The 21263-nt window shown below is 39.8% G+C and overlaps 1 protein-coding gene across 1 annotated transcript in view; it reads right to left on the reverse strand.

Moving 5' to 3' along the window:
- Positions 1-21263, reverse strand: part of ABCA13 (ATP-binding cassette, sub-family A (ABC1), member 13) — a 502078-nt gene that overhangs the window by 200096 nt on the left and 280719 nt on the right. The window contains exons 43-44 of the mRNA XM_011947569.1: positions 15156-15405; positions 3229-3318 (exon numbers count right to left, since the gene is read on the reverse strand). Of these exons, the coding sequence (XP_011802959.1) occupies positions 3229-3318; positions 15156-15405 (340 nt within the window). The remainder of the gene's footprint in view (positions 1-3228; positions 3319-15155; positions 15406-21263) is intronic.

Genomic DNA, 21263 nt, shown 5'->3' on the forward strand with positions numbered 1-21263 from the left:
TGAAATAGCTCTACTACAGGGATGCCTGGAGTTTTCAATCACCTAAGATGCATTTTCTTTTTTCTTTTTTGTTTTTTTTTTTTTTTTTAGATAGAGTCTCACCCCATCACCCAGGCTGGAAAGCAATGGCACAGTCTCGGCTCACTGCAACCTCCACCTCCTGGGCTCAAGAGAGTCTCCTGCCTCAGCCTCCCGGGTAGCTGGGATTACGGGTGTGCACCACCATACCCAGGTAATTTTTGGTATCTTTAGTAGAGACGGGGTTTCACCATGTTGGCCAGGCTGGTCTTGAACTCCTGACCTCGTGATCTGCCCACCTTGGCCTACCCAAAGTGCTAAGGTGCATTTCAAATCTTGAAGAGAGAGGCAGAAGCTCTAAGGACCTACTGTCTTGAGAGTCACTTTCTGAGGCAGGAACCTACCTTAAAAGAACAAAAGCTCTCCACAAGAGCTACCCTGCTGTTGAGGTGACTGTTTTTTCTACAGAACTGAGAGCACACGTATGCAAATGAAGGAAGGCAGAGAGGTTCAACAAGTTGCATGGGTCACACAGCCAACAAGAGTGGAGCTGAGATTTGGATTGAGAAAGACTGGTCCCATATTACCCCTCTATAATGATCCCTGGTATGCATACGCTGCTGATCCGTGGCCTCAACTTTCATCTTTACAGGCCCCTCAGAGGTAATCTGTCACCAGCCATGACAGATTCCAAAGATCCCACCTTTTGGCTAATAATGAGCCCTCTAGATTTTCCTGAGTACCAAGATGATCTATTATATCGCTGCAATCTAGTAACTTTCTTTTTAATTACAAAAATAAACCTTACCCATCTCCCCACTTGGCTTTTTAAGTTTGATAGAAATATAAGATTTGCTATCACTTTTGTTCTGTATTAAAGCATTAACAAAAATGGGTGAGGAAAGCGACCATTTTGTGTTAGAAATAGTAGGAGAATTCGACACTGAAGTGCCACCAGATGTGCCTTGTAAAATGAAGCTAAATATGTATATCTACCCATCAGCTTCTACAAGTTGACAACTTTAACACATTTTAAATTTTAAATTATGCATCACCTACTACTGTGAGAAAACTCATATTTTAGATCAGATTTACACGACAGTGGATTTTTGTAGAGCTCTTCATTGTCTTCGTATGAGAAGGAGGTACAAATCAGAAGTTCAACATAGCACCCTTGAGTCGACACTCAGAGTTGAGTATCTCATCAGAAAAACAACCTATCAGTAGAATCTAATCTATTATTTTTAAATGTTTCCTCTAGTTAATTATCAAGTGATTGCCCAAGTCTTCCAAGGAGGTAAAATGTAGATATTATCAAATTCAACAACATTTTGCACTTACATAAGGAAATCTACAGGTTTTAAGTAAAACTTTTTGCTTTGATTTGGGGTCCTAGTGAATCAAGCCCTATTTGTATAACATGGACATAAATTATTATTAATACAAGTGTTCACAGCATCTTTTCAGGTACCTCACTCCCCTAGCCTTTTGTTATACTGACCACAAACATAGATAGAAATGATTAAACATAGAAATGAGTTAAGGATAGATTAGGTAGATTTCACAAAGAAAAGGGAAAACACAAAAACATAAATCCAGGAAGGTAGAAGAAGAATGGACAGAGGAGAAAAACAATGAGGCTGATCCGCAGGCTGGGCTGAAGGGCAGGAGCTCGCCGAACAGAGAGAGGAGAGGAGGAGAGTTTGAGACTCTATTGCAACCCATGTAAAAGGAACTGGAAGTAAAATATGTGTCCAAACAAAATGTCCAATATGTTCTGCTGTCCTTTAATTATTGATTCCACCTTTTGTTTTTTCCCCTTGAAGGAGAAGGACTAGATAAAAGAATGTTTTTCTTTTTCTGACTGGTTCTTCTTTGATCCCAGGTTGGGCCAGGGCTGGACCCAGTGGGGCCCTACGTTACATTTCAACTTTTCAAAGGTAGATGTATTTTATACCCTGTGTATTCCATCAGAGAGGAGAAAAATAAAACATTACCACTGAAGCCTTAGTTAAATAAATTACTTTGTTTTGCAAAGACTAGAGTGAAGCAACATAATTAATTATCTATTAATTCTTTCTTACTGAGAACATTAATAGTTTTTCAGTCTCACACTAATTACCAATATTACTAATGGGCAAAATATGTCATCACAAATTAGAAAACATATTGCCAATGTTGTATTATTGTTAGATTTTTATATTTACTACTTAAAAACATACACTTCTGGCACTTAATAAATCATTATTGCTTTTATCACTTGCCTCATTTGCTCTACCCAGAACTGTAAATTCCTTGAGACCAGGGCCATATTCCACATTAATCTTGGTTCCTACAGCAGCACTTTACTTGTAGTAGATCTTCAATATATAACAATTGAGCAAAATAAGAGGGAAATAAGTGTTTATACAGAAAGGCCTCCCTTATCCAGGTTTCATAGAAAGGTCGTCACAGTAACCATGATTAAACACTAAAAGGATAATTTTCAAAGTAATTCACCCCAGATTGACGTACAGTACCGACCTTTAAATCTTTTAAGTTAAAAAAACTATAATTAATTTTTTATATGTACAAGTATTCTCTAAAAGTAAATAACAGCTAATACATAATTCAGACTTAATTGCTACTTCATTGTTTTCAGCTTTGGGTTTTATTAAACAAATTGAATGCTATTAATTATTAATTTATTTTGCAATAATATAAAGCACACATGTACAGGGGAGAAAAGGGGTAATTATGTAGCTTATTTAGGATCATTTTATGTGGTGATACCCATAAGGCCCGTTCAGTAATAACCTACTCATTAGGCTAATTTTTTTTTTTTTTTTTTGAGGTGGAGTCTCGCTCTGTCACCCAGGCTGGAGTGCAGTGGCGCGATCTCGGCTCACTGCAAGCTCCGCCTCCCAAGTAGCTGGGACTACAGGCGCCTGCCACCACATTCGGCTAATTTTTTTGTATTTTTAGTAGAGATGGGGTTTCACCGTGTTAGCCAGGATGGTCTAGATCTCCTGACCTCGTGATCCACCCACCTCGGCCTCCCGAAGTGCTGGGATTACAGGCTTGAGCCACCGCGCCCGGCCTAATTTTTATTTTTTATTATAATGTAAACTTGTGACATGAAATAACCAATCATGGAGAAAAACGATCCTCCCAGGCTACAATGTTATCAGTTGGGAGTGTTCACTTTTGCAGAGAGCACCTGATACTTACTGGTCTGGGTTTACATGTGCACAGGGCAGATCTTGATCTCTAAACTTCCGCAGAAGAACATGGGTGAGGTCCAAGTCGTCGCCCCCACTGCTGCTGTTCATTGTGAGACAAAGGAAACAACGTGGGATTATTAGTGGCTCCCAACAGAGAACGGAGAACCAGCTGCTGACCTCACATTGTGCCCTAGTCAGGCTGATCCATCTAATGATTCCCAGTAAGTAAGATAAAGTTAATTTTCCACTGTTTTTATGGTAATGCCAAACAAGCAATAAAATTAGAAAATTCATTAAAAGTATAGTTTTGCCATCAGATATGCATATTTATAGACTTGCATTCACAGTACATTATTTTCCTTAACATTTTCACTTAATGTTATAACACAACCATTTTTCACATATTTGCATGGTTTTTAAAAACACATTTTAAAGGCTACATCATATCATATTGTGTTAATATATTAAAATCTGCAAAATTATGCCCTTAAAGTTGGAGCTCCAGTTGGGTCTGAATATTTGTTCTATTACATAGTCCTGAAATAAAACAATTTCTAAAGTAAGAAATAGTGTTTGGTTTCTATACGTGAGCTACATTGAGCTACATTTTCTTAACAAGAGATCCTCAACACAGAATCCTATGTGTGCTTTAAGTATACATTAAATTTTACTGGCACGCATCTCAGAAGTCTATTTGTAGTTCAAGCAGCATTACTGAAAGCCAAAACCACCAATGCTGAATTTCCTTATTGAAGACACCATTAGCAATAAGACTATTTATGTCACTGTGGGGAGTTGTAGAAACAAACCCTGTGTTAAATTTCACACCTCAATAATAAGACAATCTTGAGAAAACATAGAGAAAAAGACATTTTAAGATTTTCTAAAAAGGACTGAAAGAGAATGAGCTCATTTAATTAATTAAAATTCTAAATTGGTATTTGGAAAAGAGTACAGATTCATTACTTTTCAGAATTTACATTGTGTTATTTATAAAATACTTTTTGAGTAAGAATCTTTGCAAACACTTGTCTCAAAAATTTAAAAAATGATGTATAAGCAGCATTACAGATTATATAGATATACCTGGTGACCTCAATTCTTTTTGGAAAGAATTCTTTATAAATTAACAAATATACATAAATGATTCCTTTTAAAGAACTTAAAATACTAGCTACATTGAAGAAATGCAAGCACCAGAGGCTGGGAAGAATAGGGGAGCAAGAGAGATTGGTTAATAGATACAAACATACAATTATAAAAAAAAAGGTACTAGTGTTCAGTAGCACAGTAGGGTGACTGTAGTTAACAACAATTTATCCTACATTCAAAACAGCTGGAAGATTGGAAATGTTGCCAAAGTAAGAAATTATAAATATTTGAGGTGATAGATATCCTAAATATCTTGCTTTGGTTAATACCCTGCTTTGGTTATTATACATCATATGCATGTATCAAAATATCACATGTACCCCATAAATATGTACAATTATTGTGAGCAATAAAAAAGTTTTATAAGTGAAAATTCCAAAAAAGAAAGAAGAAATGTAAGCAACCACAGAGTAATCTGCAACCACTGATTTCTCTAATTAATTTTTTGTTCACAGACAATAAATAAATGAACCCAAAATATTTTTCTGAATTGCTATCAGCATTGAAATGCAGAAAGATCTGAGGTGGAAATGTAGGAGTTTCCAACCACGTTCTGAAGAACAAACGTAAGCTCAGAATGAGAAGAAACTTCTCATTAGGCTACTATTCAGTGTGACCTGTGACCCTACATATAGAATGGAACATTACAGACTCCCAATTTCTCTAATTCCTTTACTGAGCTCTCTAACATACCAATCTGATGCTTTCTTTGCTCAAAATTTATCAATGGCTTCTTGTTACCTATGCATCTTGAAATAGTATTTGAATCCCTCCACAATCCAGGGCCTGTTGTTCAACATTTCTTCCTGAACACGGCACCCAGCCCAGCCTAGCCAGCACAGCCCAGCCCAGGAGAACCACTGTTTGATTGGGCAGATCTGCTTTTGAGGGTGCTGATCCCTCTGAGTCAGTATCTCCAACATCCTGGACACTTGATTGGAAGCCATCTCCAGCCTGACCTGGAAACCTTGGTTGGAACACCGATTCCACGACAAGTCCTCCCTGCCTCCTCTGCTCCACTTGTCCTGCCTGGTGGCCTTAGTACACATCTTCACTGGAGTTGAACTGGAGGCTTACCCTTGTTCTCATTACTGGAATGAAGTAATCCTTGAGGAAAAGGCACAATGCTTAGGGTAGGTGTTGGAACTCAGTAGGGTCTCATAAATGATGTGTCAAACAAGTTGTGATATGTTAAAAATACACTGAATTCATTGACCTCATCCTTAATCTCTATCCAATTATTTTACTTCCCTAAATCTGGCCCTTTCTGAACTCTTACCATTCAAACAAAAACAAAATTTAATTGAAAAGATATTGCAATGCATTACATCAAATTAGTATTATATTTCTGCTGAGGAGGACTTTGTTCCCAGAGAAACTTAAAATGCAAACACCTCTGTGGCATCCAAATCCAGAAATAAATATTTATAGTAAAACACTATCTTCCCCACTGCATAAAATTTAATATAGATTTGAAAATATTAGTATGGTTTACAACTGTCCTAATATAATTTCCTACACCTATGGCCAGAAACACACAATGGTGGAACATGCTGAAATTTACAACAAAGTTATGTCTCATAAGTAGGCAGTGTGACCTCTGTACAAACAGCCTTCAGGTTTCTAACAAATTAGGAAATACAAGCTTCTTTTTAAAGTATCTTTGTCACCACAAAATTCAAATGCTTTTTCCTAAACTATCCGTCTTTTGTTGCCTTCAAACTCCCGGCTATATTTTAAAGTACATCCCTATGTTAGAAACACTTGATATCTGTCCTTACTAGACTCTAGAAATTGAAAATTACTACCTGATTCTCGAGGAAGTTCATAAACGGAATCACTCTCTCTAATAATCATCTCTTAAAATTTAATGTGCACCAGAGTGACCCAAGGAGCTTGGCTGAACAAATGCACACTCCTAATGGGCCTTCCTGGTTAACAAGTCCCCACAGTGCTTCTGATTTAGACGAAGATCAAACCAACCTTGAGAAACACTGGGGCATCTGGGAAGACAGCAGCCTGCTCTCTCCCCTTCCTTCCTTCCTTCCTTCTTTCCTTCCTTCCCTACACTCTCACCTCCAATCTTTCAACCTCTCCTGATCTAACCAGCTTTTGGTGTTGATAAATTTCTGGTTCCAGGTGAGGCCTTGGGCTCTGTGGGATTTACTGTTGGCCAAGCAAATTCAGGGCCATCATCCCCACAGGCCAGGCCACATATGAATGCAATGTGAAGAACAGGAGCAGAGCATCCAGGGGAAAGGACCAGAAAGGACCCATTCTGGGAAGTGTGCCCCTCAGAGACCTGCAAATCTCCAGCGACCTCAGCCTCCCCTCTCTCGCTGAACCTCAGTAGTCAAGAAAAAGCTTAATTAAAGGAGCTGATGCCTTCTATTCCTAAATGAGACAGAGTATAGGAAGCAAAGGTCCCCACCTCCCTGAACAAAACAGACATTACTGGCAGCCCAGCTGCTGCTCTACATAGGAAAATGCGCTTTGACTTGGAATTTCATCCAGTTGATAGGCAACATCCTTATCTGATCTGTCAAAACAGCAATAACAAACACATGTCCTGGGGTCCCAGCAACCAGAGAAAAACCCAAACAATGCCAATACTTATGAAAAATAAAGGTGCTGCAGGAATACACAATTTAAAGTTAAAAACAAAAAAAGAAAACCCAGCGAAGCACATGCCTACACAGGACTTTCTCAAACCAAGAAGAATGGCTTCCTGAAGATAATATTAGAGGTAGAAATTGAGTAAGATGATAGCCACTGTATAGATACAAACAGTGATGTATAAGAAATATCCACACAGAAGGAGGACAAAAAGGAAGAAGAAATCCTCAAGGAAAGATAAAGAATTAAAAGATGGATTTGGAAGACCCTAACATGAGTTGTGATAGGAATTCTAAAAGGAGGTAAAGGAAAAATAGGTGTGAAGAAATTAGATTAATAATAGGAGAAAATTACCCTGAACTGGCAGGATGCAGTGTCTCACGCCTGTAATCCCAGCATTTTGGGAGGCCAAAGTGGGCAGAAAACCTAAGGTCAGGAGTTCGAGACCAGCCTGGCCAACATGGTGAAACCTCGTCTCTGCTAAAAATATGAAAATGAGCCAGGTGTGGTGGCACACGCTTGTAATCCCAGCTACTCGGGAGGTTGAAGCAGGAGAATCACTGGAACCCAGGAGGTGGAGGCTGTAGCGAGCCAAGATCACACCACTGTACTGCAGCCTGGTCAACAAACCGTATCCACCCCCCTAAAAAAATTACCAAAAAAAAAAAAAAAAAAAAAAACTACCTTGAACTGAAAAAAGACTTAAATCAGCAGTTTTGATGAGGAAATAGTAGGGGGAAAAAATCCTTTACTCCAAGGATAAAGAAGAAATCTTACACAATTCCAGACAGAAAAAGTTACCTATGAGTGGAAGAGACTCAGATAGACTACTCAAATCAGACCTCATACCTGGAAGCTACAAAAATAATCCCCTTCATATCACTCCCCAGATTTTAGAACTCCTTAATGCCTCCCTGCACTGTGTTGGCAAAATAAAGTCAGTTCTCCTTAGAATGCCTTATAGCACCTGCCAGAAACCATCAAGGCTTCTGCTAGACTTCTTTCATTACTTTTCACATTTACTCACACTTCTTCCTTTAGAGAGAGTACGAGAGAAGAAACTTTCTCTCCTCCATGTCTGGAAAACACCTATTTATCTCAGAAGAAGCAATTTAGGGGGCATATAGCCTTTAAAAACCTTCTTTGACACCCCTAAACAGATCTCATGTGGCTTATGCACAACCCCTGCACCAAGTATCTACCTATAAGACTTGCCCATCTGTTTGTATGGACCATTTCTCTGCTTGACTGTAAACTTTCTGAGGGTAGAACTTATGGCCTTGTAAGTGTTTGTGGAATGAGAATTAGAGCCAGGAGGCCTGAAATGGATTCTGGGTCCTGTTTGTGCCAACCAAGGAGTTCACCCAACATCTGTGAGTTCACTCTCTTCACAATGAGAATGTCGTCATCAGGGATTCTCTCTCTCTTTTTTTTTTTTTTTTTTAAATTTCATCCCACTAAAAGGTATGACTACCAGCAATTCACAAATTACTGAATCTCAGGTGGGTTGAGCTGAAGAATAGTTCACCCAGGGTGAGGGGCCCTGAAGTACATCCTGAATGCATGGTTGGGTAGAGCATGAAGGATATACTTTCACTCATGGGTAAACATTTTTAAAACGCCTACTTGGCGCTGAACTTTGTCCCCATATAATGTATACATAATTAAGTCAAGCAACTAGTTTCAGCTATTTTGTTTACCATCTATTTTTTCCCACGGGACTGTAAAGGGATCATGGGTGAGTTGCATTGAGAAGGCAGCTTCTGTGCCATGACTGACAGGAAGAATGTTTTTGGGGTGTCCAACTGGACATGCAAAGTCGGTCCAGTGTTTTGATGTTCCATGACCTGGACGAAGCCTGTTGTGAAGGCAGACCTTGCAGATGAGGGGAGGGCAACCAGAAAATGAGATCAGAGAGACAGCCAGCACTTTGTATGTTATTCTGCCAGAAAAAAGGCTTCCAAGAGCCTACTGGTGAGTGAACTACATCCTCTCCATCCCACTCAGAAGCACAGATGATATATTAGGTCCATCCTAGTATTTATAAGAATAAGAAGAAAAATAACTTTCATTGTATTTCTTCCAAACAATCGTCCAATTGCTTTCCATTCGTCCTCTCACTGAACTACTGAAACAAAGTGAAGCAGTCACTATCATCTCACATGATAAAGATGCCACATACATAAAAGGAAGTTGTACATATATGGGGAGAAGAATGCAAATAATTGAAGATGTTCTCTATGAATGTTAACATCACTGGTTCATCAAGGATACATTTGTCACATCCCAGTGACCATTTTGCAAAACCTGGTGGATGATTTTGAGATGACAGAACACCAATGAATATATACCAACAATCACTGTCAGTCTTCAGTTAATTTAATTTCTGTTATCCTTCTACATATAACAGAAAAGCGTGAGTTTTACAGAACACCAAGAGATTCTACTGTAGGCAAGCGGCAAAGAGATTGGTCAAGTTTAGTGGTATTTGTTAAGGAAGACGTTGGAGGAAATGCTGTGGGTTGAATGATTTCCCTCCAAATGTCATGCCCACTCAGAACCTCAGAATGTGACCTCATTTGGAATGAGTTTATCCACATATAATTAGATGAGTTCATACAGAATTAGAGTGGGTACCAAATCCAATATGACAGATGTCCTTCTAAGAGGGAAATGTGGACACAGAGACAGGCAGGAGGAAGGCCACGTGAAGATGGGGCGCTGAGACTGGAGTGATGCTGCCACAAGTCAAGGCATGCCAGGGATCGCTTGCAGCCACAGAAGCTAGAGAGGCAAGGAAGGATTCCCCCCTGGAGCCTTCAGAGAGGACATGGTCCTGCTGACACTTTGATTTCAGACTTCTGGCCTCCAGAACAGTGAGAAAATACATTTCTATTAAGCAACCCAGTTTGCGGCGATTTGCTATAGCAGCCCTAGAAAACTAAAAAAGGCACCCAGTTTCTGCTGGCATGCTAACAGGAGAAGGGGATGGTGACAGTGGGCACTTACTGGCTACATACATCCACTGGCCCTCTTGAGTTCTTAAAGAACTGGTATAGCAACCAGGACTTGGAGTCCTACACTTGCTCCTTCTAGGTCTTTTTCTGGTTGGAGAACTATGAGAAAAAGAGAGAGAGTTTGGGGGTAGGAACAAACTCAGCAGACAGTGGGCCAGGGTCAGGTCCATGTTCAAGGAGGACTCACAAGTTTTTCTAATGCAGTGAACTTAGCAGTGTATTTAGGAGCATCTCCTCTAGTAAGGACTAAGAGCCCCATCCCAGAAGATGAGGTCATGGAGTCTAAATATTCTATATTATTAATGTGTAGAGAGCTGTCTTTCCATGCTCCATTTGTTTGTCTGCTGCCTGTCCAAGTTAATTTCTGGAAGACATTTTTGGTACATTTCATTTTCATTGAGTATTTCAATTTAACAAGGATTTAATGAAAGTAACCATTTCTAGACATGTTGGCAGGAACTAAAGGTACAGATATAAAGGAGGCTTGATCATTACCCTCCAGGAAGTCTCCCTGAAGGAAGGAAGGCAAGAATCTCCAGCACTAAGTTAAGCCACAGTGACATCCACGCAACAATGACAGACATTCAGTTGAGAGAGCAGCCACAGAGGATCCCTGGAAGGGGGCATCCGAGCCAGATTTTGGAAGCATTCTTATTTTGCTGGGAACATTAGAGTATATACAGTGGGAGTGGCAGAGGACTGAGAAGAGGAAGGTAGTTTCCATTTCCTTAAACAGGGAGAGATGCAGCAACATCATGTATGATTGTGTCATTCTGAAGTTTAGAGAATGAGATAAAGGGAGTGGCAGAGGCTGCAGAGGCACCAAGAGGACCTGTAGGGTATGCTAAGATGTGCCAATATCATCCCTTGGACAATGTGGAGCTGCTCAAGGTTTTGAGCAGGTCCATCAGGTCTTACCAGCCTCAGATGTCTGCAAGCAGGCGCAGCTGTGTTCACACCGTATCTCTCAGAACTACACCACCCTCCTCTAATTTCTCTGGGGCTGCCCTATGCTGCTCACCTCCACCCTGAACAGGCACAGAGGCCCTGCCACCCTTTTCTCACACTTCTTAGTGGGGAGGGAGAATTTCTGGAGCACCCTCAAAACAGCAGTCAGAGAGCAGTTGATTCAGAATAAAACTGAGTCAGAAGCCTGAGTCATGAATGGCTGACCAGACCCCAAACCAGCACAGATGTGCTCCATACTTCTTCTCCTTCCTTACAGTCTATAAAGTCAATGTGCTGTGGAGGTCTGGTCACAAAACAAGTGTCTTTACAGCCCTGTGGATGTCACACCTTCACTCCCCACCTGGCCACCAAAGCATGTGAGTTGGAGACCACTGGGGACTGAGTTGCCAAAGCCCCAGGTTTGTTTGGGCCCAAGAAGCTCAAACCCTCTATCAGCTGGGGGGTGTCATCTGTCCCCTTCATTTGTAGGAGGATTCAGGTAGAAGAGAACCTCTCTGGTGGATTTCTTCTGGTTTGTGCTTTTATGAAGATTTGTATTCTGCAAGAAATTTTTAGCGAATTTAATGTAGATATATAATTGCATTTTCTCAACTCTAACATTTTAGAAGCATGGGGCTCTATTGAGAATTGTCAGAACACTAATGATAAGATTTATATGTACCTTCCAAATCAGCACAAAGTTAATGCGTTCATGATTTTTGAAAGCTACATGCAGGCCTGAATTATGCACCTATCAACAGGGAGTTACCCTAAGGAGAAAGCGAGGGAGTGTAATGGCAATCCTATATGCTTTCCCAAGGAGACAGTTCACAGATGTTATAAAATGCGGTTGTCCCATATTTGGAGCAGCGAGGATGGGTGCTAAGTGACCATGGGTGGCCTGTGTACACAGGGAGTCAGGAGGACTATGAGATGTGAAAATCTAGGCCCCTTTGTGAATCATTCCTGTGCCAAGATTTAGACCATGGTGCTCAGATTCAATAAAGAAGGAATGGCCACATCATTTATCACTCATACGAGGACACTTGAAAGTGGAAAGAGGCAAGTTTAATACAAAGGCAAAACAACAGGGGTTGTCTTCAGAGAAATCAAGGTACACACTCAGAGAGGATCCAGTATGCAGAAGAAAAGTTCTGAATGTCAGTGGAGAGTTCCTAACAACAGCAGTTACAGCGACCATAAAATGGTAAAATGATGATAGTTGTTCTTCTCCTCCACTAATTTTTGACTATCACTGCAAATATTACTGATAACAGCAAAAAGCAAGAAAATGTTCCATCAATGTGGATGCTCTCTGGTAGCTTTTTACTTTTTCCTCATAAGTAACTAAACTACCATTCTACTAAAATAAAAACTGAGAAAATGTAAGCTTGTTCCTTTCTCTTTAGACAGAAATTAACCATTATAAGTGGGGCACTTGCAGTCACTGATGGAGCAGGTACTATATAGCCTGTGCAGGCAGGACTCCTCTGTAAGGATGAGAAAATAAACCTCCAGATATGTGAATGCCTCTGTTTCATAATTTAAGTAACATTATGAAAAATTAGAACAAACAAATATCTTACTTTAAAATAGTAACTCTTAGAAACAGAAGAAAATATTAAAATATCTTGTTTTGTTTTGTTTTGTTTTGTTTTTGTTTTTGAGGTGGAGTCTCGCTCTGTCGCCCGGACTGGAGTGCAGTGGCCGGATCTCAGCTCACTGCAAGCTCCGCCTCCTGGGTTTACGCCATTCTCCTGCCTCAGCCTCCCGAGTAGCTGGGACTACAGGCGCCCGCCACCCACCCAGCTAGTTTTTGTATTTTTAGTAGAGACGGGGTTTCACCGTGTTAGCCAGGATGGTCTCGATCTCCTGACCTCATGATCTGCCCGTCTCGGCCTCCCAAAGTGCTGGGATTACAGGCTTGAGCCACCACGCCCGGCCAATATTAAAATATCTTAATTCTCAGACTCAAAATAATTTTGAAGTGCATTACTTCTATAACAAATGAATACTGGGAGAGTAGGAAAAATGCTTTCAAATGAAAAATGTAATCGTCAAATTAATAATGCAGTAGAGAAATTGAATGGTTATTTGAAGTCAAGTGAAAATGGTATCAGTGAAATAAACACCATGTAGAGAAATTCTCAACAGTCTCAGAAGAAAAAGACAAGAGGTAAAGTCGAGAGAGGGGAGGGGGTGAAGGAGAAGACAGTTAGAAGCAAAATATGATGTGGAAATACACGTATAGATGATGCTTAATATGTTCAACATGTAAAGTAAAATTTTAAATAACCAAAAAACTTTGAAAATATTCAACTTCAATAGTAATCAAAGAGCTGCCTAATAAAGCAATGAAATATCAGCTTTGGACTATCAAAACTATTAGTTGGAGTTTAGAGAACTGAACTTCCTTTCTCCCACTAAACTAGGGGTTTCGGTTTGTTCTAATTACACATATAACTACCACCTAGAACAGTACCTAGCATGTAGTAAGTGCACCATAAATATCTGTTGAAGAAAATAATCGATGACTTTATGAGACTGTTAGTTGGCACACATTTATAAGGGCAATTTGGCAATATCTACCATAAAAAGACTGATGCCTTTGCCCCCCAAAATTCTAACAGAAATATATGATGAGAAGAATAAGTAGGCACATAAATCTAACCAAACAAAGATTCTTATACAGCATTGCCTATAATAGGAAAATAAAAACAAATAAAGAAACCTTTATATGCCCCCAAAAAGAGATTGTTTAAATAAATTAATGTGCCTCCAACAACACACAACTAAACAATCATTCAGTAGTCAGGGTACTGCAGTTTTCATGAGTAAAGTGGTTGTACTGATACACAAAATAAGAGATACAAAAATATTATGGAGTGTAAAAGAGTTACATAGGGTATTACAGTGTAATCTTATTGTGATAAAAAACACAAATGCATGTAGATACAAGTATTATGGATATCATGCGGCAGATTATCCCAATAGGTTTACAGTATATATCTCTGGTAAAATTACGTGTGATTGTTTTTTATTTTATTTTTTGGCTAGCCTGTGCTCTGTATTATTTTCTTCAAGAAACATATTTTATAATCAAAAGACTCAAAATTAGTGACAGCACTTTTATAGTTAAGGAGTGTGACAAGAAGGGAACAAACTGAAGAGTTTACCATAGATTTTTACTTTGTACCTGTATTTGTTTAAATCTAACTCCAAATTACACATCACTACAAAAATTACACAAATATTAGTAGGCTCTTAGAGATTAGCTGGCTATTTTAATAAGCATATATATTTGACAAAAGCAGGACACTGTCCTCTTAGTTGTTTTCATGATGAAAAGCCTAGCCAGTATGCTTGTGCAGTTGTAAACCAGTCATTTGTCTCCCCATCCCAACTGTGAAAAATTATAGCAACCTTGAAGACCATTCTGCATGTTCAATGTCGTAATGTCTGGGATCACAGCCATGACCGTGTCCGGCAGGAGGCGGGCCTCCCCGACTCTGCACAGATTGTCCCGAATCTAGAGAGGAGCCCGCTAAACTAAGGCAAAGGAACTTAGGGGATGGGTTTCCATTTTAGGTTCCCAACCCTTGTGTATGAATCTGCAACCCAGAAAGCTCTGAGTTCTTTAGTTAATTCATTTGGTGGCAAAAACCCAGGCTCTTCTGAACGCACCGGCAACAGATCCTGCTCGACTGACCCTGGCCTGGGGAGGTTTAGGGCTTCCATTTCGTCCGTGCTGTCAGAGAGGTGTGTGCAACCGTGGGGTTGTTGTCCCAGAAACAACTGTGGAGGGCCTTGTGAAATATATCGCATATATCTAATACGTTCTAGAATCCTACAAATTCCGGAGTCTATCCAGCCCTCCTGTGGGGCAGGGCATGCGGGCCCTCTGCAGGTCAGCGGGTGACCACATGCGCCCTTTCTCGCAGGGACTCGGCCACCATGAGGAGGGGTCAGAGGCTCAGGATTCGGAGGCCAGGCAGCCTCATTGGCCTTAAGCGCCTGCCCTGAGACAGCCTGAGAGGAGCAAGAGCTTCTCCAATGATCTCCTCGTGAATTCAGACCTCGGAAATAATGAAAACATTTACATTTCAAGTTTTTACCTAGAATTCTCAAAAGTATCAAAGCTATTGCAATTCATAATCCACCTTGACATAATTTTGAAATCAAAGGAACGAAAACAACTTACCTGAAAAAGTAGGTCTCGGCCCGCTGGTAATGTCCAGGTGTGAGTCTGAGGGGAGGGTACTCGGTGGCTAGGGGTCTCACCATGAACAAACCCATCGCCAAGGCCACGAAGAGGACTGGCAGCAGCAGGTCGGCGAGGGTGCTCTTCCCGGCGCGCAGCGTGTGGCGGAGCCTCCAGGCCAGGAGCGCCGCCACTTGTGCACGGAGCAGAGTGAAGCCCCGCACAGGTGCGGGCCATGCTGGGGAGCCGCCTGCGAGACGGGCGGGAGGAAGGGCAGCTGGGTCAGTTCCGCATAAGTGACTGCACTTCTTCACTTGCCCTCTCAGTGGCCCTGCGGCATCACGCAGCCATGGGAATGCCACACAGTCCCACCCCATCAGGGCTCCCCTGAGGGTCCCCTTTATGCACACATAAAGTGCGGAAACTGGGCCTTGGGCGGGAAGCCTGCAATGCAAGAGGAAGTCTCTCGTGGCAACGCGTGGCAGGAGCAGGGCGCGTGCGCTCCGCTGCGCGTAGACTGGACAACACACCTACGCTGCCCCTTTGCTTCCTCCTCCCCTCTTCCACAGTCCTTTTCCTCTCTGTTCTTAACTCCAGGTAGTTCCTGGGAAAACCCCAGATTACGTGCGGGTCGGGATTCATTCAGGGAATAACCCCACGGCCTGCTTTTCCTCAGTTCCACCGTCCCTGCTCCCCTGCGCCTTCCACTTCCCCGCAGGGCATAGGAGAGCCCGGCGCCTGCCCCCTGGGCCTCGCTGCTCCCGCTTCCCTGCTCTGTGGGACACAGCGAATGTGAAAACATCCTCAGCTATCAGAGCGGTCCACAAGCAAAATTCAAAAGGAAAGCGTGAGCTGTGCATCACTGATCGGCTGATCATCCAGCCACGCTCCCTCAAGAGTGATCCTTTGGGGCTTCTACCAGCGAATCTCAGTAAATCTGGAGTTGAGGTTGCACGTTCCAAACAAGCTGTGGAGAGCAGCTTTTCTGTCCACTGTGAGGATGAGAAGCTGGGAGCAGAGGCAGACACAGCCCATGGACTGCAGTCTTAAACCACGTCCAAAGCAGGACTCACCCGGATCAATCAGCTGTGGTGATAGTTTTTCCCAGTGATTGACTCTAAAGTACTCCAGAAAATCCAGTACGAACTATTTCACAAGAAAGGCAGTCTTATAAAGAACAGATGTACTAAACAGATTGCACTGCTCACAAATATCAAACTGAAACACAGTTAATAGAGAGCAGCAAACAAGTCTGAAGATCCAAAAGAGAACATTTTTAAAGCTGTACCATGTGAAAGAGAAATCATTTGTCATAGCATTGAGAAGAGAGTTGTAGAGGCGTCATGGGGATAACAATGCATATCTGAGAAAACTCCTTCATTTGGGATATTTACTGAGTGCCCAGTGTGTGCAGGTGCTGGGCTCTTTGGTTTCTGTCCCCAACATAGGAGTTGAGATGAAAACGTAAAGAAATAACCCAGCACAGTGTAACAAAGTGTCAGTCTGGAAAGAGTCAGTACCAAGGATTGAGTCCTTGGGATGTTGAGGAAAAAGAGAAACAGGCCCAGTGGCCCAGACGTTCAGGTGGAATCCTTGAGATCCCTGGGAGTTTACAGGCAGAAAAGAAAATATGGATGTCTAAAGATCAAAATAGGGAGGTATAAATAGGCCTGTCATTCTCTGTGAATAGCAAGGGAGCAGAATGTGGCACATACGTGTAGCAAGTGGCAGGAGATGAGAGTTAAAGGTGGTCAGAAACCAAGACAAGAAAGACTCGCACACCCATTTTTAAGGATTTCAGGATTTGTGCTGGACAGAAGACTTTCAAACCCAGGAGGTGCTTGGGCTGAGTCACATGTTAGACTTCCAAATTATAAGGCAAATTCGTGTTTAATTTTAATGAGTAAAGTTCTAATGAGGATGAGGCATTAGGTGGTTAAAGCAGTGGTTTCTAAACCAGGCTGCATGTCAGATTCACCAGGGAACACTTTAAATGCTGGTTGCCAGGCAAAAAATCCCGATCTCCAGAGACTCAGAGTTAAAAATGTGTTTTTATAACTTCCCAGAAGATTAAAATTCTCAGCCAGGCTATGGAACCACTGATTTAATGCATTTATCAATGGTGATCCACATACAGCTCTCATAAAGCAGTTATTAAGTCAGCATATAGAGAGATTATACTGCTAGGAAAAAGTATGTCACTAAACTAAATTTGACATATATATATATATATATATATGAATTATCTATGAATTATCTAACTCAAGCTAAAATAACTGGGATGTTTTTGGATGCCCATCCCTGGATTTCTAAAAGTAATTATCGAGATAATTACTTGATATCTTCACAGTTCTTTGACTAAGAAGCTCTTTCTCTGACAAGGTAAAATGCCATACTTTGTTCAGGCTTAAAAGGAATTGAATAGCCACAGTTTACCAGATATCACAACCCACAAATTAGCCTTTATGTAGCAGCTTTTGACATTCACATCTAGCCACCCATTCTTAGCTGCCTGCCAAACTGTGCACTTTCTCATATTTGTGTACAGCAGGGAAATGGCTGTAAATACCTGTTTATTTGACAGAAGAGATTTTTGTTAAGTGATACAAAACTGACATGACTAAATGGGTATTGGATATCTACTTAGCAACTTACTCTGGTAACAGAAAAGGTATAGAGCAGACTCAGAGAGTGGTGATTTACGTGCACGCTGACCTGGCTCATTGAGAACAATCATCAGAGCCACTGTGGGGTGGGGAACATTTAATTTTTTAATCCTGGATTGAATCTAATCTCAGCCACCAACATATCATGTGGATTCTGGAACATTATTTAACCCTGTGAATGTCATCTCCTCACTTGCAAAGAAGAGATTTGTAATATTTTCCCTCTATGTAATGAGAATTATTATTAGAACAATTATTAAACTGCCAGAACAGGCGTAATGTTGACCTGGAGTCATAGTAAATGTTCATCAGACAGCCTCAATAAGTCTGTGGGGAAAGATGTTTCTCATATTAAGAAGAATAAATTTTCTCCACCTTCCCATATATGTTAATTGGACATAAATGAGAAAAATAAAGGGCTAATATAGTTTATGGTTATGAATCAACCACCAATCAAATATTCATGGCTTAACTCATGAAAGTATTCACATGAATAATTTAACAGACAAAATTAAAATGCTGAGCCAAATTGTTATGAATTCCTTTCTTTGACTTATGAGTGCAATTATATTCAAGGACTCTAGTTTCATCCATAATCATGCAGTCCCATTTACCCTGACCATCAAATTGCTTGGGAAGAATGTCCAAAGAATTTTTTTTTCTTTTTTTGATCAGTTGGTTGCAAGTTTTCAAACGTTAACACCTATGAGAAACAGCTTAAATATCAAAGTCTCAGCAAGCATCCAAGAATATGATCTCCACACTACCCAGTTCATCCAAGTGTTCTTCAAGATTTTAAAATAGAGCTTTGCAAACATAATGCTTTCAAGTCAATAAAATTAAGATGAATATTCCAAAGGAAAATGGGCACACAATGTTCATGAATATACAGTTAACAAAAGATTTACAAAATAGCCAATATGTAAATATTGTAATCTAAAGCAATAATTTAGTATCTAAACTCATCAATATAGTAAAGATTAAAGATAATGTTAACATCTAATATTATTGAAGGTTAAGGAAATGGATCTTCTTATATACTGCTGGTAGGAAAACAGATTCGTATGCTCTTTCTATGGGAGACAAATATGGATCACCTTTGATCTGCTTAATCTCAATACAAGAGTTTTATTATAAAAAATAACATTTCATCATATACATAAGCCAGGTGATTTGTTACATCTTGTCAGGTGCGGTGGCTCACACTTATAATCCCAGCACTTTGGGAGGCCGAGGCAGGGCAGATTACCTGAGGTCAGGAGTTCAAGACCAGCCTGCTCAACATGGGGAAACCCCAGCTCTACTAAAAGTACAAAATTTAGCCAGGCCTGGTGGTGTATGCCTGTAATCCCAGCTACCTGGGAGGCTGAGGCAGGGGAATCACTTGAAACAGGGAGGCAGAGGTTGCAGTGAGCCAAGATCGCGCCACTGCACTCAAGCTTGGGTGACAGAGAGAGACTCCATCTCCAAAAAAGAAATAAAAAGAAACAGAAACAGAAAAAGAAATGAAAGAGAAAAAAGAATATAATAACAAGAGGCAAGAAACAACTTAAATGTTTAATATGTAGGTATTAACTGAACAAATGACAATACAATGATGTAGTAAAATATACTAATCTGCTTAAGATAATAGTATAGATAAATACTCATAGAGAATGTTTATTACATTTTGTGAGTGAATAAAGCAATTTAAGATGAAATTATATAATCTTTTGAAAAATGAACATGAAAGCTGGCTCAGTAAAATGAGTGAGAGAGGGAATATGAACCAGGTATTAACAGCGTGTATTAACAAAAAACGAGAGAGGGTTAAAACATCACATATGAAATTATAGGAACATATTCATCATATATCAGATGAAAAATGTTGCAAAGTAATGCATATAGAATGAAGATAATTTGCTAAAACTACTACTATTAAACTGTAAAAATTAATATTTTGATATTATGCTTTTAGTGTAAAGTTGCATTTTATCCAATAATTCATAAAAGCTACATGCCATTTGATAAAATGGAAGCTTTTAATTTAAAAAGTGAAGGTGGTATATAAGTATTTTATAACCCACTTAAAGCTTTATATTCTTGTGGTGAGATTATGACTCCTTTAATCTTCCTCACAATTTTTTGGGTTTCTTCAGCACTGAACACTTAATCATCTTGTAAACAATAAATCACTTTGTAAAGACTGTACACTTATTCAGGAAATAAAGCATGGTTTTATGAGATAGAAACAGTATAATTCTCTGTTCAGTGACTTACAGGATTCTAGTGCTGAAATGGATCTTTGAACTAATGTAGATCAAAAGATTCATTTATTTATAAATAAATCCAGTTCAAGAGAGGTTGTGAAAGGAGTTAAATTTGGGGAATTAAATTCAGTGAGTATTTACTAGCGCAAGTGCTATGCTAGGTGCTGGGTTAACTATTTGAATAAGGGTTTTGAGAAGTTCTTGGTCTTGTAATAGAGTCAAACTAGTAAAAAAAACATGTCAGTGAAACCTGAACAATACAGTAAAATATACATAATGTCAGATCAGAGGAAGCTTCTTCAAGGAGTTGGCCAGTGCCAGCAATTCAAAAATAAAAAGATGTTTGTGACAGGTAGGGAGGGTAACCAGAGTGTGAATAAATAGAAGGAATCTCATGCAAAGACATGGATTATGGGACAGAAATGTGCTAAGCTGGTTACAGAAAGGGTATGAGGGCTATTTTCTGCTGACCCCAGTCATAATGCTGGATTTCAGAATAATTGGCAGACATGAAAAGACATAAATTATTGTGTCTGTCTCACCAAGTCAGTGAAATAGAATCAGGTGAGCTGCATGGAAACCTTAACAGTGCTACAGGTTCCTTTGGGAAATGTACTTTTAATTCAATAGGCAGACACCATTAAGATGGGTACTAACTTTGTAAATGTCTCACAGGGGAAGTCACACACTCTAGCATTAGGATGCCTGAATTCCAGCCCTGGCTAAGCCTGAATACACTGAACATTTTGGACAGGTAATTTCTTCCCTGTTAGATAGGGTACTCTTCAATCTTTGTTCTGGTATAAATATATCTATATATATTCTAAAATAAAAGAAAATACTTTCCAAATAAGAACTTATATCTTCAGCTGTGATTACAGTTTATAGATTTGCCTATTTAAATGTCAGAAATCTGTCAAATACCATGATTTATATGAGTTGTTAAAAAAAATTCCCACATGGCTTCTTTATTAAAAAACAAAAGCTACAGTTAATTGCCCATACAACAGTTTTTATTTAAAATGGAACAAAATTTAATGTCCATAAATTTAACTTATGAATGTAAATTGAAAGACATAGACCAGTAATTTGTCCTCATTGTTATAATCTACTGAAAACAAAACATTTGTAAAGCTTTTGTCTACAGAAAAATTACTCTTTTTTGTCTATAGACAAATTACTTTTTTTTTTTT

The sequence above is a fragment of the Colobus angolensis genome, unplaced genomic scaffold, assembly GCF_000951035.1.
Source record: "Colobus angolensis palliatus isolate OR3802 unplaced genomic scaffold, Cang.pa_1.0 Scaffold268, whole genome shotgun sequence".
Classification (NCBI taxonomy): Eukaryota; Metazoa; Chordata; class Mammalia; order Primates; family Cercopithecidae; genus Colobus; species Colobus angolensis.